This window comes from Prionailurus bengalensis, chromosome D1 (assembly GCF_016509475.1).
Source record: "Prionailurus bengalensis isolate Pbe53 chromosome D1, Fcat_Pben_1.1_paternal_pri, whole genome shotgun sequence".
NCBI lineage: Eukaryota > Metazoa > Chordata > Mammalia > Carnivora > Felidae > Prionailurus > Prionailurus bengalensis.
Genome location: NC_057346.1, coordinates 54,658,674 through 54,686,254, shown reverse-complemented (window position 1 = coordinate 54,686,254; position 27,581 = coordinate 54,658,674). Strand labels below are relative to the sequence as shown.

At 37.0% G+C, this 27,581-nt stretch overlaps 1 protein-coding gene across 2 annotated transcripts in view; it reads right to left on the bottom strand.

The window, feature by feature from the left end:
• Positions 1–9,074: 9,074 nt before the first annotated feature.
• RSF1 (remodeling and spacing factor 1) overlaps positions 9,075–27,581 on the bottom strand; it is a 159,223-nt gene continuing 140,716 nt past the window's right edge. For both annotated transcript variants that reach the window (XM_043580136.1, XM_043580137.1), the window contains exons 11-16: positions 27,209–27,318; positions 20,818–20,885; positions 19,405–19,612; positions 17,686–17,906; positions 14,421–14,609; positions 9,075–11,623 (exon numbers count right to left, since the gene is read on the bottom strand). In XM_043580136.1, the coding sequence (XP_043436071.1) occupies positions 11,061–11,623; positions 14,421–14,609; positions 17,686–17,906; positions 19,405–19,612; positions 20,818–20,885; positions 27,209–27,318 (1,359 nt within the window). In that variant the 3' untranslated portion in view covers positions 9,075–11,060. The remainder of the gene's footprint in view (positions 11,624–14,420; positions 14,610–17,685; positions 17,907–19,404; positions 19,613–20,817; positions 20,886–27,208; positions 27,319–27,581) is intronic.

The following is a 27,581-nucleotide window of genomic DNA, read 5'->3' as shown; positions in this document are numbered from 1 at the left end:
TCATGTATTTGGTAAGGGTTGGTATATAGAAAGGACTCATAACTGAAGAACAAAAATACAGATAACCCCATTTAAAAAATGGGCAAAGGATCTGAACAGATGTTTCTGAAAAGAAGTTAAACAATTGGCCAATAAGCACAGGAGAAGATGCTCAATATCACTAATCATCTAGGAAATGCAACTCAAAACCGCAGTGAGAAACTACTTCATAGCCAGTAGGATGGCTATAATAATAATAATAATAAAAGACTGAATCATAAGTGTTCTCTGATGTGGAGAAACTGGAACCCTCCTGCATTGCCAGTGGGAAGGTAAAAAGATACAGATACCGTGTAAACAGTTCAGCAGTTCCTGAAAACGTGAAACAAGAGTTACATATAATGTAGCAATTTAATTCCCAGATACGTAAGAGAACTGAAAACGTTTCCACACAAAAACCTGTACTCCAATATTTGTTATTCATAATAGCCCCAGAGTGGAAACAATCCAAATATCCATCAACTGCTGAAGATAAACAAAATGGATGCATAAACAATGTAGTAGAATATTGTTCATCCATAAAAAGGAATGAAGTACTGATTCATACTAAAACATAGATGAAGTCAGGACACCTAGGTAGCTCAGTCGGTTAAGTTTCCAACTTTAGATCTTGGCTCAGGTTCATGAGTTCAAGCCCTGTATCAGGCTCCATGTGGTCAGCGCGGAGCCTGCTTGGGATTCTCTGTCTTCCTTTCTCTCTGCTTCCCCTCCCCTGCCCCCAACTCTCTCTCTCAAAATAAATAAACTATGAAATAAAAAAATTAAAAAAAAAACCATGAAGTCATGAACACATGCTAAATGAAAGAAGTCAGACAAAAAAGCTCACATATTATGATTCCATGTATATAAAATGTCCAGAATAGGCAAATCCTTACAGACAGTAGATTAGTGGTTGCCAGGGTCTGAGGGGAAGGGGAGAATGGTGAATAGTAATACTGAGCTAGTAATATATTGGGTTTCTTTTGGGGGTGGAGACAACCTTGTGAATATATTAAAGACCATTAAATTGTACATCTTGAAATGGTGAATTTTATGGCATGTGAATTATATCTCAATTAAAAAAACCAAGAAGAATGGTTTTTAAATGAAATTTACAAGAACTTTTGGAAGCCACTGCATAAGCACATCCAGATTATTAGAAGTGGCTGTGTCTCTGAGAGGACAATCATTACAAAGACGGATTCCTAGTCTTCTCTTCCTCTCTCGTATGCCTTTTCTGGTTGTGGGTCCATGTCTCTTTGGCACTATCCTCATTCTACTTACTACATCTCCCAGCTAAAACTCCAGCCCTGCCTTCTGGATCAGTCTGAATCTGAAGCCAACTTTCCAATTTTCCAGAATTGAGCCAGCTTGCTTCTCTCTTCATTGTTGGTAAACCCTCGTTACCATCAAAATTCATCCTTAGCGGGGGAAAAAAACTAGCCTTGAAATATAGAAAATTTACTTTAAACTGGAGACAGCACAGGTTCTAATCAGGTTCTAACATCATTAATCAAGTGCTTCCTCTTTTTTTTTTTTTTTTAATAGAGTAAGAGCTATTTGATTGCATGAGTCCATGGTGCAATTAGTGGTATCCTACTAGAAGGCAGTAATGCCAAAGAGAAAAGAAAATGGACATTTCAACAGAAAGATACAAAACAATTGTAGGGAAAAGCAAAAACATCTCCCCTGTTTTAAGTTTCAGCTACCTGTAACAGTTGTTCCTAATGTTGGAGTTCAAGTATGCTGCTGCGAAGCCTGCTGATTTCCCAGAGGTTCTTTTAGGAATTTCTAACATTTCAGCGAGTCTTCAAATATAGTTTAACATTTCTATAATCTGTTTGTTTTAAAGACTGGCAGTCGGGGCGCCTGGGTGGCGCAGTCGGTTAAGCGTCCGACTTCAGCCAGGTCACGATCTCACGGTCCGTGAGTTCGAGCCCCGCGTCGGGCTCTGGGCTGATGGCTCGGAGCCTGGAGCCTGTTTCCGATTCTGTGTCTCCCTCTCTCTCTGCCCCTCCCCCATTCATGCTCTGTCTCTCTCTGTCCCAAAAAATAAACGTTGAAAAAAAAAATTAAAAAAAAAAAATAAAGACTGGCAGTCAAATAAGAAATAACTGAGAGGCAGACTGGATCGAAGACAGTGTGGTACTTCTGTTTTCCAGGATAGAGGTTTGTATAGAAAGGAGTAGAGTATAGAGAGGTGGAGATCAGAGAGAAAGCACTGAGATGTGAGGACCCGTAGGAGGCAAGAGGGAAGGGGCCAGATGAGGGACACAGAAGGGATGTGACAAAAACAGGAGATACCTCCTCCTTGGAGACATGCTGGAGAGAAGGACGAGTGCTTGAGTGTGGATAAAGTAGCTCTGAAACGGGCAAGAGGAACAACAAGGAAGCTATAAGTGGCCTAGACTGTGAACTAGTAGGTTCCTAGTTAACCTTTCATTTGGATATGACTTTATGTTCTAAAATAATGCTGCAAATATTAGGTCATATCCCCTTAGAGTGTTCTTTCTCTTCGATTTTCATTTAGACTTGTAGGTCCTTAAAGAGCTCATGAAAAGTCATTAACGAGTCAAAATGAGACAGGCATTCATTTCACCCAACACTTAATTTAGCTTCACTAGAATATTCTCATTATTTTTTATAATTGTGCCTGTACTAAATGGTCCCAGCATAGTACACCAATTCTTGGTTTTAAAGAACTCTTCTACATCCTCTGGTCTCAAAATCCGAAAGAGGTGTGGGCTGATAGCCATTCTCTAGATTCAGTAGACTCCAGTAGACTCCTTTAAATTCTCTCAAGGCTGCCACAGCACTGTCACCTCCACTTAACTGATTGTGTTTAAGTGAAATTTTCAAATAAACCACTGAGAAACATTGCAGCTGGTCATTTCTTGCCAGCATAGATCATCTTTCATTCCATTATGTGAAATTCTGATTTAAAAACTGCTTTACCTAAAAATTGCTCAGTAATTTTTTAAAGTAATCTCTGTGCCCAAACTAGAGCTTGAATTCATACCCCAAGATCAAGAGTTGCATGTTCCACCTCAGCTAGCCAGGTGCCCCAGTTAATCAGTATTTTTAATCAGAACTGTAAATAATGATGAATTCCACTAGTTGCTAAAAAAAAAAAAAAAAGAAAAAGAAAAAAGAGAGAGTTCACCATTCACTGGCAATCTTGCTATACCCGAGAATTAATTAGGAAAATTTATCAAATCAACATTTGTAGAGGAGACTCATACTCAGGATTGTTGGAAGAGCCCCTTCAAGTCATCTGGTCTAACCACTTTTCACATGTGTTCAACTGTTACACTCCTGCCAAGTGACAGTGCAGCCGAAACCCAAACATCCCCTACTGGTGAAAATTCACTCCCAAAGTTATTATTACAGAACTCTGTAAAAAAATTTCCCATAGAATAAATGAAAGCTTTTGCCTTATGGCTTTTGCCCTCTGGTCTAGTTCTGTGCTCCCAGAGTACCACACAGAACAAGTCCAAGGCCTCTCTAATGTGTCAGTTCTCCAGAGGCTAAAGATAGAACTCTTTCGATAGATGGCCTCCTAATACCTATAATTCACCTAGCTGGCATACAGCTTTAAAAATTACTCTGGGGGGGGCACCTGGGTGGCTCAGTTGTTAAGCATCTGACTTCAGCTCAGGTCATGATCTCATGGTTCATGAGTTTGAGTCCCCCATCAGGTGAGCATGAGTCCCCGCCCCCCCTTCAGGTGAGCCCCACATTTCTCTCCCTCTCTCTCTTTCTCCCTCCCTCTCTCTGCCCCTTTTGGGATTCTCTCTCTCTCTCTCTCTCTCTCTCAAAAAAATTACTTTGGGGAAATTGATATTTGTAAATTTACTTTCTAGATAGTAGAGAACAATTCACCTGTTCCTTAGATGACAAAAATTTTTAGCCTTCATCAAGTATTATTGAAAATTCTTTTCATGTGCCACGAAGTTTAAAATAAACTAAGTCTGCAAACACATCATGCTAAATACATCAAATTATTTAAATTTTTTATTATGACAATTGACATATATTAAGTGAAAGAAATGACAGAAGTACTGTAATAAAACATTTTGAAAGAAAAAGTTACACAATTAGGCCAAGAGCTATAAAATAGCTTTAGGCCTGGCTTATAACACCAAGAGTTCTGATCAGACTGTAGTGAGACATTGAACATTTCATTAACAAAAAATAATTGGCACCAGCCACAACATATTTTGGTTGTCACTTACAAGGAATATTATATTTAAACAACTATGCACTGCAATTCTAACACACTAGGTGTTCATACACTGCAGTTAACCCCTGAAGCTTTAAGCTACCAGGAATTCCCATATTTTCTATGCACAAAATTTACTTTGTGCATTATTGGAATCACATTTCCAGTTTTCAAATCTCCCCCCCACCCACACACACATGCAGTACATTATATGTGGCAGAGAGCACGTCAGTTTCCCCTATTTGACTAAAACAGCACGTTCCTGATTACCTCTCAACAGTATTATGCTAATCTCGGAGCTTCTGCTTTAGCTCTCATCTCCTAGAAACAAAATAAAGCATTCTGAGAACCTATTCCAGGAATAATTTTTTTTATGCATAGGAAAATAAAGCATTTCATATAAGCATGTCTGAAAATCCAAGAGGCATTTTGATCAAACGCTCCCCGAATCCCAGCTACTATTACTTTAAAACCAAAATGAAAATTTAACATATACCATTTACAAATTCTTATCTGGAATTTGTATTCTTCACCTAGAAATTCATGATTCCCAGGCATCACCTCTGAATGGATGATGATAGCAAAGAAACCGACAACCCCATGTTAGCTGACGATAGAGTAAGGTAGTTTAGATAGAAATTATGACACACCTAGACGAATTTAATTCTTTATGAGAATACATTTGTGCTATAAAGGTGAGTTATTAGAATGGTAAAATTATCAGATAGCAAAAAGTACTGGTGTCTTAATGAAAGTTGTGGTAAAATGTGCCATGTAAAAGAATGCTAGAATCAGCAACTCTACAAGATTTCAAAAATATGTTTCATCAAATGTGGAGAGAATTGGAATTTAATCTGATATCCCGTCCAGCAGACAAATACTCCTGTGGAATTAAGTCTACTGAATAACCACCAAATCAAACAATTCTAGGTTTTCCTTCTTTTACAGATTGAAAAGAAACCGAGCTTTGCCCCAACCCACTCCACCCATCCCAGCACGGGACAGTCCCTTTGAAGGTGTACGCAGAACCTCCTGACGGGTTTGGGCAAGCTACAATTCAGATACCATTATCAAGAAGCTACTTTGCTAAGAGAACAAAACACCAGACCAACATTGAGAATACCCTAGTTAGGCATCACAAAAACCACGCACTATAATATGCTGTTAACTGCCAAATTGAGGCTATGATAGCTGTTCTGAAATTGAAAATTCATTTACACTAAACTAGATCTGTGTGTGCATGTCTACTTGTGTGTGTGTATATGTGTATGTGTATATGTGTTTGTGTATAATTTTCATGCAATGTTCTTAAAGCTTTGGAGACAAGGGTTATTAGCCTAATTTCAAGGCTTGTCCACATAGCAGTATTGACATGCACCAACTCTGCTAAAGGGCAGGAAAATGAAAAAGACCATGGCACAAATTTTTAAACAATTTTAGGTTTAATTACATAATGCACCTGTAGATGTTCTAGCATAAACACAATTGTAAAAATCTACATCCTATTTTAGGGTATTTTTCCACCTCCCATCCCTTAAAAGCTGTACAGTTATATAAAAAATGTGACTCTCAAGCAAAATAAACTTTTTTTTTTTTTTTTTTTTTGCAACATACAAAATAAGTTAAATGATTCAGAAGGCCTTGAGCCATTAAGTATCCCAATGACTGTTCTGGCCATCCATAAGCATGACAGGCAGCTCCGGGTCTATGACCAGAACTCAATAAATACAGGTCAAACAAAACCCCAAACACTTAAATTAGGTTTCTTTAGAAAGCGATGAAAGTCAAGAAAATATATAATTAGGGTTAACAATTCCATTCTTAACTTACATCATCCAGTGGCAAAATGAACAAGGCAGGTCACTCGGTCCTTAGTGCATTTACTAGCTTGTACCGGTTTGGCAAAAAACACAAATGTAGTTCCTTTAAATGTTTTTTTCTCATTCAAAATGTCTAAGGAGCTTAATTAATAAATTTCTACTCATCTAATAATTTGTTATGCCCTCTCGTATAACTTATGCATAGGATAGTTATATCTTAAAAATTATTAAAATTAAAATAACATTTTCTTTAACTGAAATGACAATGTGCCAGAATTGGGGTTTGCAGCATTTTCCAGAAAGAAATGGTGTAACTATAAAATGAAAAAAAAAAAAAATTGAGCTTACATGACCAGAATGAAGGACAAAATCCATTCATGTAATCCTATTCTAACCAATTTCTGAGAGGGTTTATCTGAGTAAAAAAAGAAGCATTGAGTTTACAATCTAAAGTGGTTATATACCAAGCACACTACAGTTTGGCTTATGAAGACTGCTTGCTTGCTGGGGAATGACTCCTCAGTATATGTTACATAGTTACTTAGCAATTCTTGGCACTCAAAAAATGTTAAATTATCATTTAAGTTGAAGTGAAATATTTCAAAAACAGACTATTAAGTGTACATATAATAACCCAGCTTAAATACATTGATAGCAAAGGGCCTTGTCTTTCAGGATTGGTATAAAAATAAGAAAATCAGCAGATGAATTGCCACTTCCAAAGTAGGTTTACAGGTACACACTGGGAATGGTGGATAAAATAGGAATGGATTTTATTCTAACAAAGTTTAAGAACAATATTAAGCAGAGGACTAGATAGATTACAGCAGATATGCAGTCTTGGCATTCTTACTTCTTAGAGAACCAGGAATATTTTTTTAGAATGTCAAACCAAGAAGAGAAACTTCACTATGTTTCTCTAGACTTTCTGCAATTAAATGTTCATAATTCCACATCAGTTACAATTATTTGTCTTAGGTCTTTTTACAATGTCAATTAATGATTTGAAACTCACTTTTCATTTCTGCTAACATCTAAAGTATGTATATACATATTAACTTATATATATATATATATACATACATGTATGTATATTCTATTAAAAAAAAGATCTGGGTCTTTGAATACGTGTTCTATAGCTGTGAGGCAATCATGGACCTGTTCCACTGTGTTGTTGAAGGGTACAGTTCACTTTTTCTAAATATTAGACTTACAGATTCACTGTGTTCCTTTCAGTCATATGGTAGAACTAGCTAATGGTTAACATCTCTTAACCCCACAAACATAAGCTAAAAAGGCATTCTTTATGACAAAGTAAATTCCATCAATCCCATTTAAAAATCGGTAACATTTCCCCACCATTTTACCTCTAAATAAGTACACGCCTATATATATTTTTAATACGTATACTTTGTTCAAATGCATATTATAATAGGGATGGGTCCTATCAACCCAAAAGTGAAAACTGGAGCTTATAATATCCTTTTAAAATTAACTTGTTTAAAAATTGTTTTTTTCAACAACGTCTTTAGCATTCGAAGTCCTTGGTTCTTTGGCAGGTCATATTAAAAAAAAAAAAAAGACTATCAGTAGACATGAATTTATTCTAAATGCAACTCCTCTTTCTTCTCTGCATCTGCAACCTTGACCAGCTGGAAAGAGATGTGTCAAGGAAACACAACCTCAGTATTATCAGGTATACTCTTGAAAATATCTCTGCCATCATTCTCTAATAATGTGCCAACAACGGAGAATGTTTTACACTAAACACTATTTTGTCAACACAAGTCTACAAAACCAAAATGTGTATTTTCAGTCTGATTTCCTTTCATATATTTTACTTGAAAGCTTCTGCTTTGTGAAAATTTGGCTAGTTTTCAAACCTTTACGGAAATTGCAAACGAAATATCCTGAGTACTAAACAGCATCTCCCCTTAATACGAGCACTATAGATTGTGGAGTTTGACATTGGGAGTCCATCTGTATTTAAAAAAGATGAAAGTATTAAAGGGCTCTATTATATAGCAGCTATGATGAATCTAAATCCGTGGTTAGTACTCTAAGGATCCACGATGTTCTAAACTCAAATGAGCCGCTTGCTTATACTCTGTCCAGTTCCTAATGACTGAATTATATCTTTGGATACAGAACAATGACTTTTTCCTAACATTTTTTTTTTAACTTCTTCAAAGCATGTTCAGGTAACATTTCAGTGAACACAAGACTCCATGAGGGACTAAATCTAGTCACCAAGCAGCAGAACTGTTTTTGAACTGTTCAACATTTAACCGCCCACAATTAATCTGTCTGCATAATAACTTATAAGTATCAGAGGCTTCTGCAGTCTTTGTAGATGAAACAGTTAATTGGCTTAATCAGAATGTAAGGTTAGCAGGCAGACATTCACTATCAAGTTCACAAACATTTAATTCAAGTTCAGTAAATTAATAGGCAGCAAAAGTGGTATCATAACCCATGTCAGTGGAACTATGCTAAATTGAATACTCAGTCTTTGCTCTAACGATGACCTTTTACTCTGCAGGAGAAGGGTAAAAATAACTCCTTATTTCACATTAGGCATCCTGTAAAATAAATAATCTACCCATCGAACACTTCTTATCGCTTGCTTAACTATAGAGTGGTGGAAGCAGGAGCTGGTGTGTCCAGAGGTAGAGACAGGGTACATGGGAATTTCTACACGGTAGTGGCTTTACCCAGCTGCAGGACGAAAATGGTAGAGGAAGAATGGCAGGAGAGGCCACCTGCACATTCTAACCACTTACCTTGCACTAGTAGGAATTCTTGTATTGCCTGCCTGTTAGACAGTTAAAAAGGCTAACATTCTTAACTGACTTTCAAATAAATGAACAAACCTGGCTAGAAACGAGGCCTGGTAAGTGAGTATGGTTCCTTACGTAACCCTGCTCTACTGTCTGTAAATGTTAAGCCCTTCCCTCCCTTCCAGTGGAACATTGTCTCAAAATAAAAATCACAACTTGCTTGGAACCACATGCTATTGGTGCATCCTATTTTTAGGCTGCTTTCATTATTTTATTTTTTATACAGATACATATACATTGCTAGAATCAAAGCAAAAATATTAATGGGCAGGTACTACAGAACTAAAGTGAAACAAAACAAAACAAACAAAAGAACCAACAAATGAAAAACAACAGCTATAAACTTTCAAGGCCAAAAGATAAGACTTCAGGGCAACACCTGTTGAGGAAGGAAAAGGAGTATAAAGTTTCTAGAGAGGTATTTATAATGCAAGTCTAATGCCAGCTTTTTAATAATAAAAAAGAGAAGTGCTTTACTATACACTGACTAGCACATATAATGCTTAATTTGGAAAGAAAAATTAACAAAGTTCCTTGGGCCAGCAGCAGATATGTGTGTCTGTTGCCGGCAACAGACACAACACTGGAACAGAAAAACCCAAATCCCGGGGCAAAAGTATTCACAGAAGTAATGGCTGAAGGTTTCAGAATTTGACAGGCAAGGTTTAATCACAAGTGCTACACTTTATACAATGTTATTTATGGCTCTGCCTGAAATTTTACAGCTGTAACAGTAATAAGACAAAGTTCATATTTTAGTGTCAATTACATGTTAGATATTTAGTTATAAACCCCTTTTTTCTTGAAACAAAGGGCTCATCTTTCATTAAAGCATTGAGATGTTTGAAATGGATGTCATGCCTATTAAGTATATTGGCGGTTCTCAATCAACTCTGTTGGTCATGTGACTATTAATGAATTTTAATAGAAGTCTAATGGCCAAAGGCCAAAACTACATTCAAACCCTGCTAATATATCCAGGCAGATAGGAAATTCCAATGCACACACATACACACACACATATACACACACATACATGCTAAAACTCAAACTAAAAACCTCCCAAAGGAACTGCTTTGTTTGTAGACTTCAATTTGAAGTAGATACTAAGGGCAAGAATAGACCAGTTAAAATTCACCTGAAAATCCTTTCCCCATTTCAAATGTGCTAAAATACCGCTGTCAGCTTAGCATCTCTTCATGTATGTTATGTATAGATGTATTTCTTTCAAAATGGGCTATTTCAGATATTTAAATATTAAGTGGCCAGAAGACCAGAGTTACACTATCTGCAAAGTTTACAGTCCACCTGGGCCTAAAGAAAGACCACATTTATATCACTAATAACTCTTCATTGATAGTATATTAGATTAGAGGCCACCTCATCACCACTGCATAAAGCTGTTTAAAAAAAATTTGCTGCTAGCACAATCTGGTTGTCAAAGCTTCATTATACATTTTACTGTACAAATGTTTTTCAGATGATTTTTTTTTTTAAACAAGGAACTCCGCTATAACAGAAACTCAGGTTAGAGTTTTTAATGATGGTACTTTCTCCATCTCTTCTTTATTAAGTGTGGTTATCTCTGATAGTAAACAAGCTGATATCATGGATGCTGTTACTAAATGATGTATGTATGATGTTATCTACAGTTCTCAAACTGCAACAACACAGACTTGAACTTTTAAACAGTCTGTTAATCATCATCTATGCCATGAATGTTTAAATATAATATATATTTAATATGAAAAAGCTAAAGCACAAGTGCCTTCTCCCACCCCTAATTCTGTTTTGGGCCCTCACAGATTCGGAATGCATTCTTATCCACCCTTTTTCACAAAGTCAGGAGAGCTCAGGAAATATAAAGTCAAAAATATACAAATCTTTGTTGTTATTATAATAAGATTTTTTCCATGAATGAAATTACCAAGGACCATGAACTTGGAAAAAGAAAATCAAAAGGAATTTACAGCAATTATTTATCTTCAAAGTTCAAAACTGGTCACTTCACAGAAAGACTTCAGGGTTTGTTGAAATTTTTCTTCTAAAAAGTCATTCTGTAGTGGAGTTTTCTAGGAAAAATAAAACAGCTTTTAATAACTGGCCCGCTGGTGTGAGAGCTACCGTGGAATAAATTAGCACAAAAATGGAAAAGAAGTCTTATAACTGTTCACTATTACAGACATAATCAACAAGGTCAGTCACTCTTAAAAGCTCATCTTCCTCCTCTTCTGGTGCCCCTGCCTCCTGCCCACCACTTGTCCCATTGGGGGCCAGGCTTGCACTGGCTGTGCTGTTGTCCTTGGGGGTCTGAGGCTTCTCAGTTGGCTTGCCAATCAAGTTCTCAATGGCTTTGCCAGGACTCTGTCCATTGGTGGAAGGCAAGTCCACTAAGCTATAGTCCAAAGGGCTCCCCACTTTGCCTACATTTTCAAAGTCCTCTTCCTCATCACTGTCTATCCGGTAGGGCTTCTTGGTGCTCTCTTGTTCTGAGGGCAGGACCCTGGGCTGGTTGTCACGGGCAGGCTGATCTGCATCTCCATGAGCGTTGTCACAACTCTCCTCCTCATCTGTCTCGATCCGGTGTAGCCGTTTTCGGGATGGTTTGCCTTCTTCCTCATCTGCTTCTGAATATTCATCTGTGCTTCGACCCCGCTTTCGAACTGACCGCTTTGATTCTTTAGCTAGCTCATCATCTTCAGAGTTCTTGGACATATAGCTCTCTAGAATAAACAGCACATTTAAGCCATCGACACAGTTAACCATAACAGATTTAAGTAATTCTACTTTTCCTCCCCATAGTCAGCCCATGTCCTGCTTTCAAACTTGCTCATAAATCTGTATTTCCTTTCAAACCTGCCCTGGTTTCTCTCTCCTCACAGGTCTATAACAATCCATGGTATGATCCACAGTGTGCTTTTTAACTAAGATTTTAGGAAAAGAGGAGAACCAGATAACTTAATCATGGCCCTTAAATTAAATGGAGATGGGGGGGGGGTAACAAACGGAGAAATTACTATCCACTAGCCCTCAAATTATGGAGTCATGTAAACAAACTGATAAGGAAAGATTAAACTGAGCACCCAACTCTGGGCATCTGAAACACTGTGCTAACAACTCCTAACTCATGTTATTAAATGTCCTTGATAGTCCTGAAAGGTCTTCTTTCCTTTTTCTGTACCTACATCTTGGTGGCCTCATCTAATCTCACAGCTTTGCATCTATATGCTGATGACTCTCATATTTGTTTTAGGCAACCTCTAAATTCCACACTCATGTATCAACCTGCCTACTCAACATCTATGCTGGAATTTTTAAATTAATTAATTAATTAATTAATTAATTTTAAAGTAAGCTTCAGACCCAGTGTGGAGCCCAACATGAGGCTTAAACTCATGACTCTGAGATCAAGACCTAAGCTAAGATCAAGAGTTGGATGCTTAACTGACTGAGCCACCCAGGCATCCCTATGTGCAATTTCTAGACAGGCATCTGAAACCTAACGTGTCCAGAACTAAGGTCCTAAACCTCTGCAACAAACCTGAACTGTTCTGGTCTCCACCATCTTAGTTACTGGCAACTCTACTGCAATCACTCAGTCATCTTTTGATTGCTTTCTTTCTGCCATCAAACCCAACAGTATATCCTTTGAGTCTACCTCCAAAATATATCCATTATCTGACTGCTTTTCACCCCTTTACTACTGCTGCCCTAGTCTCACCCACCATCATCTCTCACCTGGCCTATTAACTGGTCTCCTAGATTCTGTCCTTGTCCCCTTAAATTTATTCATTTCACAGCTACCATAGCAAATTAAAACACAAATCACTGCTCTGCTCAAACTCCTCCAATTACTTCTGCTCTCACACAGAATAAAATCTGAAGTCTATACTATACAATGGCCTACTGTACTATCCAATATGGTAGCCAGTAATCACATGTGGCTATTTTAAATTTAAATAAAATAAAAATTAAAAATTCAGTTCCTCAGTTAAACCAGTCACATTTCAGGTGCTCAAAAGCCACATGAGGCCAGTGGCTACTATATTGAAGAGCACAGATACAGAATATTTCCATCACTGCAGAAAGTTCAACCGCATGGCACTGTTCCTCATCAAGGGTTGGCAATTTTTATTTTTATTTTTTGTAAGGGGCAGGCCCTACAGTCTCTATTACAACTACTCAACTTTACACAAAAGAAGCCACAGATAACATGTGAGAAACAATGGGTGTGGCTGTTCCAATAAAACTTGATTTACAAAGTCTTTATTTACACAAACAGGTGGGCCATAGTTGGCAGACTACTGCTCTTCATGATCTGACCCCGCTGATCTCTGTATCATCTCAAACTATTCTTCCCTTCACTCATTCTCCTTCAACCACCCTGACTTTGTTCCCTCAACAAGCCAGGCACAGACTTGCCTCCAGCCCTTCACATTAGTTGCTCTATCTGACTATATCAGTCTTCTTTCAGATAAATGCAGGACACACACCTGACATTTTGTCAGGTCTTGACTCAAATGTGGTCTTCTTAGCGAGGCGTTCGTATGGTACCCTGAGATCCCAGCTAATCTCCCAACTTCCCTTGCTCCTTTATTCTTCTCCACAGCATTTATCGCCACGTAATATAAGACAGGTTCTACTTATTTATCTTGTTCATTGTCTCTGCCCCTAATTAAAAGAAGAGTTACACACGGGAGTGAGATGTTTTGGCTGTTCACTCTTCTGGTCCCAGTGCCTATAACAGTGACTAGTGCAGTAAGTGTTTTCTAAAGTTGAATTACTGAATTTATGTTTGTCTTTAATGACACATGAAGAAAAATATACACAATCAGATGTTTACCTCCTTTCTTTAGCCTCTCATGTCCAAACTTTTTTTCCCTTTCTTTCCTGACTTGGGCTCAAACTTAATGGATAAGGATCTTTGAAATCTTCAAAATAGGTGATAAATAATGGAGAATTAAATAAATCAAAGCAGAAAGGGGCATAGGTATTGGAATAATTTAAAATGAACTTGGGAAGCACTCTGGAATAACCATAAGACTAAATGGATATCACAAATTCATATTTTAGAGCTTTTCCTACACTGCTGCTCTAAAGCACAGCAAAAACTATTAAGAAATAAAAGTTACCAACTGAAGTTCATGGTCAGGGTGGAAAGACAGCAAAAACCTGTATCTGAAGCTCTTTAGTTATTCAGGGCACAGGAGGTTATTTCAAAATGAGGGCTGTGAATAATTAGGGGAGCCAAAGAAATCTTGCTCAGATAATTTTCTGAGACTCTTCTATTTCAATGAAAAATTTAATTATTACAATGGAGATGTTAAAAATTGGTATCTTATCAAGTATCTTTTATTTAAAGTATAAAAAGTGACCCAGCAAAAAAATAACGGGTTTTGTCTCAAAGATCTGAGTGGCTATATTGAATTTCTATGAAATGGTACAGAACTGTAATCCTTACTTTATAGCTTCTACTTCTGCCCTGTGCAAACTTCTGTAAACTGGAGATCTACTCCTTACCTTCACTCTCTGAGCTGGAAAGCCTGCGCTTGTGAACTCGTCTGATTTCTTTACCACGTCGTAAACTCTTCTGGGAACCATCACTTTCGGAATCTTCTTTGTAGTTAATTTGTCTTTTCTGATTCCTCCTTGACCGCCTTCGCCGAGTTTCTACAAAATCATCACTAAAATCATCGCTAAAATCACTTTCTGTTAAAAAAAAAAAAACAAAACAAAAAAAGGAAAAAGAAGTCGAGTACAAAATTTAAGTCTATTAAATAGAAATGTATTAGCTTAGGTTATAAAAATATAAAGCTATTAAGGTTCAGTAGTAACATTTTAAAAATCAATCAGTTATTGTAAGTCCTCTCTCTTTTTTTAATGTTTATTTTTTTTTTATTTTTTATTTTTTTTAATTTTTTTTTTTCAACATTTATTTTTGGGACAGAGAGAGACAGAGCATGAATGGGGGAGGGGCAGAGAGAGGGAGACACAGAATCGGAAACAGGCTCCAGGCTCTGAGCCATCAGCCCAGAGCCTGACGCGGGGCTCGAACTCCCGGACCGTGAGATCGTGACCTGGCTGAAGTCGGCCGCCTAACCGACTGCGCCACCCAGGCGCCCCTAATGTTTATTTTTGAGAGAGACAACGACAGAGCTCAAGTGGGGTTGGGGCAGAGAGAGAGGGAGACACAGAATCCAAAGCAGGTTCCAGGCTCTGAGGTGTCAGCACAGAATCCCAAGCGGGGCTCAAACTTATAGACTGTGCAATCATGACCTGAGCTAAAGTCGGACGCTTAACTGAATGAGGCACCCAGGTGCCCCTCCTCTCTCTTTTAAAATATTTATCTTTGGGAGAGCACAAGTGTGGGGAGGGGCAAAGAGAGAGGAACAGAGAATCTGAAGCAGACTCTGCACTGAACAGGCTGATATCAGGGAGCCTGATGTAGGGTTCAAACCCAAGAACTACGAGATCATGACCTGGGCCAAAGCTGGATGCTCAACCGACTGGGCCACCCCAGGCACCCCAATAAATCTCTCTCTTTTTAAAAGCAGGCTTGGGGCGCCTGGGTGGCTCAGTCGGTTGAGTGGCCGACTTCGGCTCAGGTCATGATCTCGCGGTCCGTGAGTTTGAGCCCCACGTCGGGCTCTGTGCTGACAGCTCAGAGCCTGGAGCCTGTTTCAGATTCTGTGTCTCCCTCTCTCTGACCCTCCCCCGTTCATGCTCTGTTTCTCTCTGTCTCAAAAATAAATAAACGAAAAAAAAAAAAAAAAAAAAAAAAGCAGGCTTCACGCCTAACATGGGGCTTGGACTCACAACCCTGTGACCAAAAGTCATACTCTCTACCTAATGAGCCAGCCAGGAGTCCCTATAAGTCTCTTATTTTCCTTCTAACAGTATGAATAAGTGCATAAGGGTCTTTAATGCCCAACCTCATTAATGTATCCTGTTAGCAGCCAATGGTTGAGATGAAAAGATGTTTTATAGGATCCATATCTCATTCAACCTAGAGCTACTCAGTCAGCTACATGGCTGCTCTTCTTGGTGGCAGTTACTATTCTGCCTCAAGATAATCTGCTGTTCCTGTATGTACAGATGTATGGCACAGATTAAATAATTTCAGAATGTACTGCACAGATTAAACCATCTAATCCTAGATGAGACTGTTCTAAAGAAGTATAGAACTGGAGTTATATTTTTGGCTTTTTTCCACATGGAAATAAAATCTGCTAGCTATAGCACAGGGAGAAACTTCCAAAGTGTAGCTAAATAGCACTGTCCTTACCATCTCTGATAAGTAAACACGACCATGACACTGTGTTAGAGCTGTTTTTCAGGAGTGCTAACAAATTCCAAATTGGCTTCAAAATGGCAAACTAGTTAGTTTGAAGGAGTCCTACTGGCCAAATCTGGGACAAACTGAACCAGCATAGCGATGGTAACATATTATATCCACAGACTAAAGTAAGAATCCACAAGTACATACTGATATAAAGAAATAAATATATGGAGAAGAAGGGAAAGTGCTTTCTTACAGAACACCAAATAATAAAGGTAAAAAGAGTGATGGAGCTAGGAAATCATCAATGAATACTAAAACTATGAGTAAAACATCTGAAAAGAAATGGGATATATAAGGTCTCAAAAATGCCTTCCTACTAATTACTGTTAATTATAAAGGGAAAAATAATGGAGACCCAGAGAACATATATTAGCTCTGTGATATTCTTGCTGAAAAATGTGTACACTGAATCTAATCACAAGGAAAGAAAAATACTCTAGACTGAGGAACATTTTACAAATTAACTACTGTGTATTCTTCAAAACTGTGGAGATCAATAAAGACAAAGTTTGAGGAATATTCTAGATTAAAGGAGACCAGAGACATGAATAAATGCAATGTGTACTCCTGGATTTGACCCTAGACTAGGAAAAAAAATTGATATAAAGGGTAATATTGGGATACCTGATGAAATCTGAATGTATACTGTTAATTACATAATAGCCGTATATCAATGTTAAAATGTCTGATTTTGATAATTATACTGTGGTTATGTTTGAAAATGTCCTTGTTCTTAGGAAATAATCACTGATAAAGAGGCAAGATGTCTCCATTTACTCAAGAGGTTTAGAAAAAAAGATGTATGAAACAGAAAAGCCCACAAGCCCGGCCAGGTCAAGGATGTAATACTTCTTCCCGGTTGTGACACTTCCTCAGTGAGATGACAGCTACCTATCTGCCAATTCTACAAAAAAAAAGGACTCATATCTGTTCTTTTAGCTACTGTACTGGTCACTATTTAATCAGTTAATAGGGATAAGCATAAAATATAAGAACATCAACTACTGCTAATTTATAAAAATGAATGAATCACTGATAGAGATTTAAATGTTAGCAATAACTGGTGATCCTTCTCTTTCCAACTGCTAGATATACGAGTAAAATGTTCTCACCTTATTTGAGAATGATTCTAAAGAAACACTATGAAGATAAGTCTAGGCATGGAAACACTTTGCGCCAGAAGAATTCATCACAATCTTAAATGAATTTGGTATGCGGTTAACATATCCATCTGTATTCATTTTCTTAGATATGCTTTATGTGCTTTCTGTGAAAAATTTAGTTACTAAATCATAAGAAGAGAATTCAAAGTTTCATCAGAAAGCTTATATTACAGTTGAATGGAGTTTTATCTTAAGGACTCTTAACTCCAGAAATCATAAGAATTTACTGAGTTGGTGTGATGAGAACACAATTTTTTTTTTTTTTTTTTTTTTTTTTTACCAGAGTCTCTACTATTCTCTTCAGACTCCTCCTCTTCATCATCATCAGAGTACTTTTTCTTTGGGGTCTTTCTCCGCAAACGCCTGCTTTGCCTCATTGGCCGGGAAGGATGTCGCCTCAGTCTTCGGCTACAGAAATCAGTGTCGCTGTCATCATTAGACGGTGGGTCTTCTTCACTCTCATCTGGGTTTTCATCAGATACAACAAACTCATCTTGAGATCTGTTCAAGAGAAACCAGATGAATTAAGATTCTGAGTTCAAATTCTACCAAGTGCAGTGAATCGTTTAAGTAATGGTTAACGTAAAATACCTGGGTAATTGTTATCAATTTGTCTGTTAATAAAATGGAGAAAGGTTTTACCATCTATTCTTTTCTTAGGAGGCGTTAAGATGAACTGATGCTGATTTTCATACTATAAATTACTTTGGCCTCTTGGAATGTCCCTCTCATACCTTAAATTCAACATGTTCCAAAGAGAACTCATTATTTCCTAACCTATTCCTCTCTTGTGTCTCCTAGCCTTGTATTTGGTACTATTACCTATCCAGTAACTCAAACCAAAAACCTGGTATTTTTCCTAATTTCTCCCTTTTAATTTCTCACATCTAACAAATTATTAACTCTTCCTTGAGTTGACCTCTTAAAGATATTATCTCAAACCTGATCCCTCTTCCTTGTTTAGGCAGTCATCTCCCACTAAATCACTACAGCAATTCTCCAGGGAGTCTCTCTAGTCTCTAGATTCATTTCCCCTCCATATATCCTCCAAATGAAGGCCAAGATGAAGTCTTCTGAAACATAAACCTCATTAGTCTGCTGTTAAAATGCCAATCAGTGGGCTTTTATCATCATCTTCAGGGTAAGAGTCTGAATTCCTATGCATGACTAACAAATCACTCCATCATCTGGGCCCTTTGTATCTCTTCGTCACATCTCCAGCAGGGCACTCTTTACTTCTTCCCCATGTTCTTGCTACCCTGACATACCAGGAGTTTCCTAAATATTCCATGATGTTTTATGTCTCGCTGCCTTGGACACATGACTTCTCATAGGATGCTTTCAATCTCAAACTCACTGATTTGCCCAGTTTTTCATTCTTCAAATTTCAGATCAAGCTCTGTTTCTACTCCCAGGCTTTCCTTGAACTCCCTAAATTTACTGGACTCTTCCTTTGTACCCTAACTTAGGCTTTACCTATATTTTTTAGTAACAATCACACACTGAATGACTTTTTGTGGTTTGTATGTTTGTTTCTTCCACTAACAATCTGAGAGGAAAAACTATGTTGTTTCTTGTTCTGCAGGAAAATCTTTCCTGATCTTCCATACTGGATTACCTGCCCTGACCAAAACCTCTGTGGGTCATCAGACAATAGTATCTAATTACCTTTGCTTGTCTATTTCTCACATTTGAGGTCCAGGAACCTCTCCTGGACATGTTGCTGGAAGGTGGCAGAGATACGCAGCAAATGAATGTTTGATTGCAGTTAATAAAATGTAAACACAATTTTGCATATTAAACAATCATAAGCCTACTTTGTTTTGCTAAAAAGAACCAAAGATCAGCATTCTTGAATCTGTTTTAAATAGTTTGAAAATAAAAAGACATTATCCATGTGCATGAAGAACACAAGTCCCACCACAGCATGGCTGAGTTTCTCTGTTAGCCCCATTTAGGCCTGTATCTAGGGACTGGGATCTGCTAGTGAACCACGCACCCATCACTGATCTTGAATTCATCCTCACTCTCTTCTTCATCCAGGTTACTGTCACTGTCCAGGTCATTTAGTCGCCGGCGTTTCTTCCGGCGTGCAGCAGCTGCCCTCTGGGGTCGTTTATTTTCTTTTCTTTCTTCATCCAAAATAGTGGAGATGTCTTTCCCACGGTGACCTGTGATGGTGGAGATATCCTTTCCTCGGCCGGCTCCTGGGTTCAGGGTTGGGGGAGAGGGTTAAAGGGAATAGAGAGAGGGAGGAAGAGAGACAACTGTATGTTTATTAAATCTTCTCTTTACTATGTAGAGGCTGTCCTTGTTCATGCTTAGGAGCTCATTTGTTTTTTTCCTACAAATAAGCACTTTTCTCACAACTTCAGCCGACAGAGCTCTCATCAAGAGAATTTTGCATTTGTTTATCCTATGAAGAAGTTCACCTCTTTTTAAAAAAAGAATTTGAAAAAAAAATTGATATAATTCATATACTATACTATCCACCTTTTTAAAGTGTATACTTCAGAGGTTTCCAGTACAGTCACAAAGTTGTGCAACCATCACCACGAAGAAATTCCAGAACATTTTCATTGACCTCTAAAGAAACCTCATACCTAGTAGCAATCACTCAAGAATCTCTTCTTCAAAGTTGTCTTTTGGACAGGGCTTTAGAAAGAGACCAATCCGTTTTCTTTTAACTGTGTTTGCAGGACAGAAAAAGTGAGAATCCCGTAGCAAAGCTGTCAATAAGGTGCAGAGCCCTGGAAAAGCTGGTGACTTTTTCAGTCCACTAAAGACAGCCTACTTAATATTAATCCTCTCCAGAGTTTTCAGAGCATTGGTAAATCTCTATGCAGTTCTTTCAATAAATTACCTTCAAATCCTTCTATTTTTATGTCACTTATTAGAGACTACAAAATTGATACATTGATTTTTAAAAGGTTGATTTACAGAAATCATTTCGATTCTGATTTGTCCATAATTTTTAAGATTTTGTAGCAGTAGTGATCTAGACATAGAAAGACAACAAGAAAGTTTAATTGGGTTTTCTATTTAGATTCAGAAGTACATTTTTTAATCTACAGAGGAACATTTACTGTTTTATATCAGATCAAAAAACTACTTGAAAAATAATTAGTAAAACCTGAGTCTACACACTGACACTATGTCCACAAATTATTTTAAATCTCAGACATTTAACATCAGTAGTGATCATGATACACACTGGGGAGAATTTAAAAAAAAAGTGCTTACTGCTTTAATCAGGGCCTTTTTTTTTTTTTAAAGTAATCTCTACACCCAACATGGGGCTTGAACTCACGAGTTGCATGCTCTACTGACTGAGCCAGCCAGGTGTTCCTAATCAGGACATTTTAACTTATTGGTCTAGTCATACAAAAAAGAGGGAATGAAAAACACATACCTCCTCCATCAGCTTCTTTGATATCATCTTCTATGGCTTCATCAATTGCTTCATCAAATTCATCAAATCTGAAATATTTGATGACAACAATCACATCACAATCTGTCCTGGTATATAGGTTAGGAGAGTTGCCTCTGAAGTGAAAAAGGCCTTCATATAAAAATGCTCTCTGGGGGCACCTGGGTGGCTCAGTCGGTTAGGCGTCCAACTTCGGCTCAGGTCATGATCTCACCGTTTGTGAGTTCGAGCCCTGCATCAGGCTCTGTGCTGACAGCTTGGAGCCTGGAGCCTGCTTTGGATTCTGTGTCTCCCTCTCTCTTTGCCCCTCCCCTGCTTCTGCTCTGTCTCTCAAAACTAAATAAATGTTAAAAAAAATTTTTTTAAATAAAAATAAAAAAATAAAAATGCTCTCTGCCACTTTGGAATTATGTAACTTAGACTACATCGCCTCACTCCTATTAACCTCAATTTCTTTTGTAGATTGGTATCTAATTCATTTTCAAAGATCGTTTATACCAGGCATCAGGCAAATATTTTTGTAAAGAGCCAGACAGTAAATACTTTAAGCTCTGTAGCCTATACAGTCTCTGTTCCAACTACTCAACTCGGCCACTGGAATGCAAAAGCAGCCACAGGTAACACAAGTGAATAAATGTGGATGTATTCCAATATAACTTCATTTATGGACACTGTGATTTGAATTTCATGTAATTATCATACGATTTTCTTCTTTTGGTTCTTATTCAACCATTTATAAATGTAAAAACCATCCCTAGGTCATGGGCTATATAGACATAAACTGACTGTGAGACGGGATTTGCTCCATAGGCCATAGTTTGCCAACCTCTAATTACACAAATCACATGGTGAAGTAAGTTCAATTAGCGTTCCAGAAATAATACTAAGTGAAAGGACTACATCATCATTATTATTATTCTAGAAGTACTGACGGTCAGAACTTTAGAACTAGGTAAAAGTACTTTTTCTCACAAGGGCCATTTCCTCCAACTTAAAGAAAACAAGTCCAGATGATCTTCAAGACTTCTTCGCATACAAAGCTCCTTTCATGTTAGAGCGGAGATGACCAAAAGGATATCTGCTCTAAAGTGACTTGTCTAAAATATTGCAAAATTTGGTAATTACTAGCCCCATGTGGCTATCTATATTTAAATTAATTAAAATGAAAAACTCTGTTCCTCACTAGCAAGATTTTAAGTGCTCAACAGCTATATATGGCTACTGGCTACCATGCTGCACAGGAAAGAAATAGCACATTTTCATAACGACAGTAAATTCTATTGGACACTGTTGGATTAAAGGCACACAATGGATTAACAATAGGGTTTAACAGCCAAATATTTTGCCTTTTGAAAAAAAAATATTTTGCCTTTTGAGTTAAGAAACTCACTACAGCTATGGGTTTCTCTCTAGGAAAAAAAAAAATATATATATCCAAACAAAATTTTATATCTAATTTCAGAGGATTCACAAGTCTCAGGTTAAGAATACTTCTACACACACACACACACACACACACACACACACACACATATGCTTATTTATTTATTTATTTGAGAGCACGAGGGAGAGTGCACAAGTGGGGGAAGGGGTATGGCGAGAGAGAGAGAATCTCAAGCAGGCTCCACACCCACCCAGCACCTTGAGGATCACGACTGGAGCCGAAATCAAGTGTCAGATGCTCAACAGACTAAGCCACCCAGGTGCCCCTACAACATAATTTTTAACGGCTGTATAATGCTTAGTCTTAAACATGTGTCATAATTTAGTTAAAAAGGTTTACTTCCAATTGTTTCACATTTATAAACCAGGCTATGAGAAAATGACCTTGGAGCTATAGCTTAGTTTTTCCTTAACATAAATTCTGAGAAAGCAAAAATTTGTGCATCCCTCATCAGGCTAGAGTAACAGATACAGAAAAAGCCAAATGTAGTTAACAGGAAACAGTATTTCTCTCAAGGACATGTTACAACTGTAAAGTGGCAAAACGACCTCTTTGAATGACTACTACTTTCTTACTCACTGAAAAACTTGATTTTCTACATCAGAGACCATCAGAACCCTTGGAATTAAAAAACGATTATCAGTAAGAATAAAACATCCCACTCTTGCCTGGAGGTTTAAGTTACTTTTAACGCAAATAAACAGTCTTGATTTATATCCCAGATGTGGAGCTTTGAATAAGGGATTAGAAACAGCACTCTACACATCCACTTCAACTTCACTGCTTTCAAGGGAACAAGAACCCGTGTCCAGTATGTGGTCTGGATCTGATACCAACCCCTTTACAGAGCCCCACTTTGCCTTGAGCATAACTCTTCACTGCTTTATTTACATTTCATCTAAACACTACCCTTCCTCGGTATCATACCAGAACTCTATTTTTTCCTTTATTTGGTGAGATATCCATGGTTCCACTAAGAAATTTTGTTGTTCCTGGTATTCTTGCTACAAATTAAAAAACCCCAAAAACTGCTGGCTTAAAGGGCATAAAAGTTGGTCTTCAAGAATTGTAGCAATTTATAATATAACCATGAAGTGAATTTTATCATTAATTTTTTTCTAATTTCAAAGAGCAAAATTATTTACTTGTTCCTTTAATATTAACATGACTACTGAGGCCAAATATTAGTTTCATGTTTATTGATCATTTTTACTTTTTCTTTTACAAGTACTGACTTGTATCCTTTGCCCATTTTATCAGCCAGTGTTCATCTTTTCTTACTGACTTCTAAGAGCTTTTCAGATATTAAAGATTTTAATCTCTTTGTCATATGTTGCAATTATTTCTATCCAAAGTATATTTCCCCTTTCCCCTTTGTTTATATTTTACGTTTTGAGAAATGAACACTGACATCTTGCCCTGCTACAATTATGAATATGTGCCCATAACATCGCCTGTCAGCCCCCTCCACAAACAAAAACAAACAAGACAAATTTAAAAAGTCACCCTGTCTAGTTCTAGTCTCCAAAATAAACAAAACCTTGATCTCCCTTAAGTAACTGGTTTCCTAAGAAAAAAGTCTTTATACCTGACTTCAGTAGATGCAACAACCTTTATAGACATCATGTAAAAAGCTATTGTATTTCCACCATGAAAAAAAATTATACTCATTGTAATTTTTAAAATTCATAAGGCATTTCTTTTGAATTCTAACTCCTCTGCAAAATTTCTTTGCAAGAAAATACTTTCTAAACAAAACAGATGAACATAGGGGAAGGAAGAAAACAAACAAAAAGAAGAGCAAGGCAAACCATAAAAGAGACTCTTAACTCTAGAGAACAAACTGAGGGTTGCTGGAGGGGAGGTGCAAGGGAGGATGGTGGGTTAAATGGGTGATGAGGTACCAAGGAGAGCACTTGCTGTGATGAGTACTGGGTGTTATATGTAAGTGATGAATCACTAAATTCTACTCCTGAAACTATTATTACACTATATGTTAACTGACTGGAATTTAAATAAAAAATTGAAACATTAAAAATTTAAAAAGTAGAAGAAAATATTTTAGAAGTAAATGCTTTTGTCTGAGTCTTTCTTAACTTTCACGTAATCAAATATCCTTTCCATTATTGTTTCTATGTTTGGTGCTATGTTTAAAAAGTTGTTCCTTACACTAAGATTATATGCCTTCCTTAAACCTTTTTGGGAACTAAATGAATCACATAATACATTTTATGCTGAAGAATATAGTTTATCGTAAGTTTCTATATTACTGTCATACAATTTTAGAGCTGAAGGGATCATCTGCATTAATCCGCCATCAACCAAGACCTAGAGAACTGGACCATTCCGAGTTACATGGGTAATACATGGTACAGTGAAACTATAGTCTTAGCCTTCTGTACCCCAATCCAATGCTCCCTATAGTCAACTCTTATGTTATCCTCTCTGTTAGAAGCAATAAAAATCCGATAAATAATTATGAAATGATAATAGTGATGAAATTCTTTTTTGTCTTCTTTCTGTGGTAATACTTTACTAAGTGCTTTACATTTTATACTAACTATAATCCCATTGCGTGCCATGTACAAATTAAATTCTAGGTGTATTTAGAGCTTAAATATGAAGAATAAAACTTAAAATTAAGAGAAAGCATATGAAGGACTCTCTTAATACATCTCAGTTAAATTTCTTTAAAAAGTACCAAGAAGCAGAAATAATAAGTAAAAAATAACAAGAGATATACAAACACCTACCAAGCACATGAAAGGATGATCACCAATAACCATTAGGAAAATGCAAAGCAAAATCATGAGATACTGCCTCACATCTGCTAGGACAGTCACCAGCAAAAACAAAAACAAAAACAAAAACAACAAACAAACAAAACCCCAAAAACAAACAAACAAAAAACCCAAAGCCAACAACTGTTGGCAAGGATGTGGAAAACCTGGAAACACTACACACTGCTGGTGGCAATGCAAAATGGCGCAGCTGCCATGGAAAACATCACAGCAGTTCTCCAATAAAACAAAAAGAGAACTACCATATGATTATCCAGCAATCTCACTTCTGGGTGTATATCCAAGACACAATACTAAGAGTAAATCCCTGCTTCCTTTAGCAACATCAAGGTTGAAAGATAATATAGTCCTGCTAGAAGGCTTGTTCTGAAAATGTAAACTGTTATAACATGACTGATATATTAGGAAACAATTCAAGCATAATGTGTATTTTATACCTGTAAGTAATTTTATTTGTGATAAACACTAGGTAAATGTAGAAAAGTGCATCTAGCCACACAGGCATACACAACACACAACACACACACCCCTCAAATATCCACCAGCAACCTCAGCTCATCACGTGTGTTATAAGTTATAGCCAGCTGCGTCTGGTGTTACAACTTCCTGGTTGATTTCAAAGAACTCTCCTTCTACCACCACGTAATAATTTACAAACTGCAACCCACCTCAATCACTTCCACAGACAAACCAGGGCTTTTTCAGCATAAAATGTCATATTTAGTGCAGTATTTATATTAGTTCTTAACCATTTAACATCTGCCAAATGGTACTGCATTTTTATTAGAGTCACATCTTTAAAAAAAAGTGTCACTACTGAAATTTTTGAGTGTGGCCCTACCTCCGTATTTCCTATAATCCCTATGGTTTTTATTGTGTTTTTGCACAGGATGATAATTTTTAGGAAAACATATGTTGGATTACAGCAGAACTTGACTTTATGCTTGCCCTTCCCATCAGTAGACTTTGATTTCATTAGTTATAATGATTTCATATAAAATGGTGTTTTTTATTTTTCAAAACTTTTGTTTTTTAAAGAATAAGATGGGTACCATTCTCATATGTATTAAGGATTTTACATTTACTGATTGCACTGCATTTTACAGTTTTAACAATTAACAACAGCAGCAAACAATACATGGGAACTCTTCCATGATCACTGATGAAAAAGTTCATAAACAAGAAGCGAGCTCAAACTTCCATGAAATCAATTTTGTTTTTCACCTCCAGTTATTCAAGTTAAAGACTCTTTTGGTGTTATCTAAGGAGACCAGAGGTCAAACAATGATCTACAATAATTAGAATATAACTTACTTACTATTTTAGTGAGACAAGTGGAAAGAACACTAGACTAGCAGACATTTAGAAGACAACATTTTAGTGTAGGTTTAGCTACTAACAGAGTGACCTCTGTCTCCCTCCTTTCCTCTCTGATATTTCTGGTGGCAGACAGTAAACCCAATTATATTTACTGATTCTTTCAACAGGCATTTATGGAACACTTACTACTTGGGGCACTATGCGAGCTGTAAAAGGCAGAAGCATGTGTGAAACAGACATTGGTCCTTACCTTCATGCTAACAATAGTCCAATGGGGGAGAGAAATATTAATTCGATAATTAAAATCACAATCATTACAATCATCATAAGTGCTTTCAAAAGAAGAACTGGTTGCTATGAGGGCATATAATAGATTTGATTAAGAGAGGGTTAACAAGCAAAAACAGGAGGGAGGTCTTAGGTACAATAAATAGCATATGCAAAGGAGCTGAAAGAAGACTGTGGCTGATATTGACAGAGTAAGGAAAAATGTGGATGAGATGGAACCAAAAAGCTAAGCACAGAGTGGGCTATGCAGTGCCTTTAGGGGCCTTGTAAAGGCATCAGTCCTTACTCCAAGAGCTATAGAAATCTGACAAAGCAGAAGAGGATGACATGAGCAAATTTACATTTTGAAAAGATCATGCTGGCTGCTCTAAAGCTGTATGATTCTAAAGATAGTAAGTAACATATACACAACTACTAATGACCATTATGATGGGGAAAAGCAGATACTTTTGGGCCATGTTGTATAATTTATAAAACATTTTACACTTTTTCATTATAACCATTTCTACATATTTCATACCTATAACTTATACATTTCCGTGTTCTTGTTGACCGCCTTTCAAGCAAGTTTGCTTTGGATTTTTTTGAATCTTTTTTCTTTTCTTCATGATCTTCAGAAAAATCTGGCTCCTGGTTTAAAAATATGATAATAAATATGTAGGTTATTAGGACAGAAAGTTACTTGAAATTAATAGTTTTCTAATGTCTGTTTAGGCAGCACATGTAAAAGATCTGAAAAAATGAGGTGATCCCCTGCCCAAAACTGAATACACACAGAAACGCTAAGTAGAGAGATTAAAAAGAATATTGGTGATCAAAGGCTGAAGCACTTCTGTATTAAAATTCTTATATTTCTGTGATTTTACAATTACCTCTTTTAAAACAACCATGAT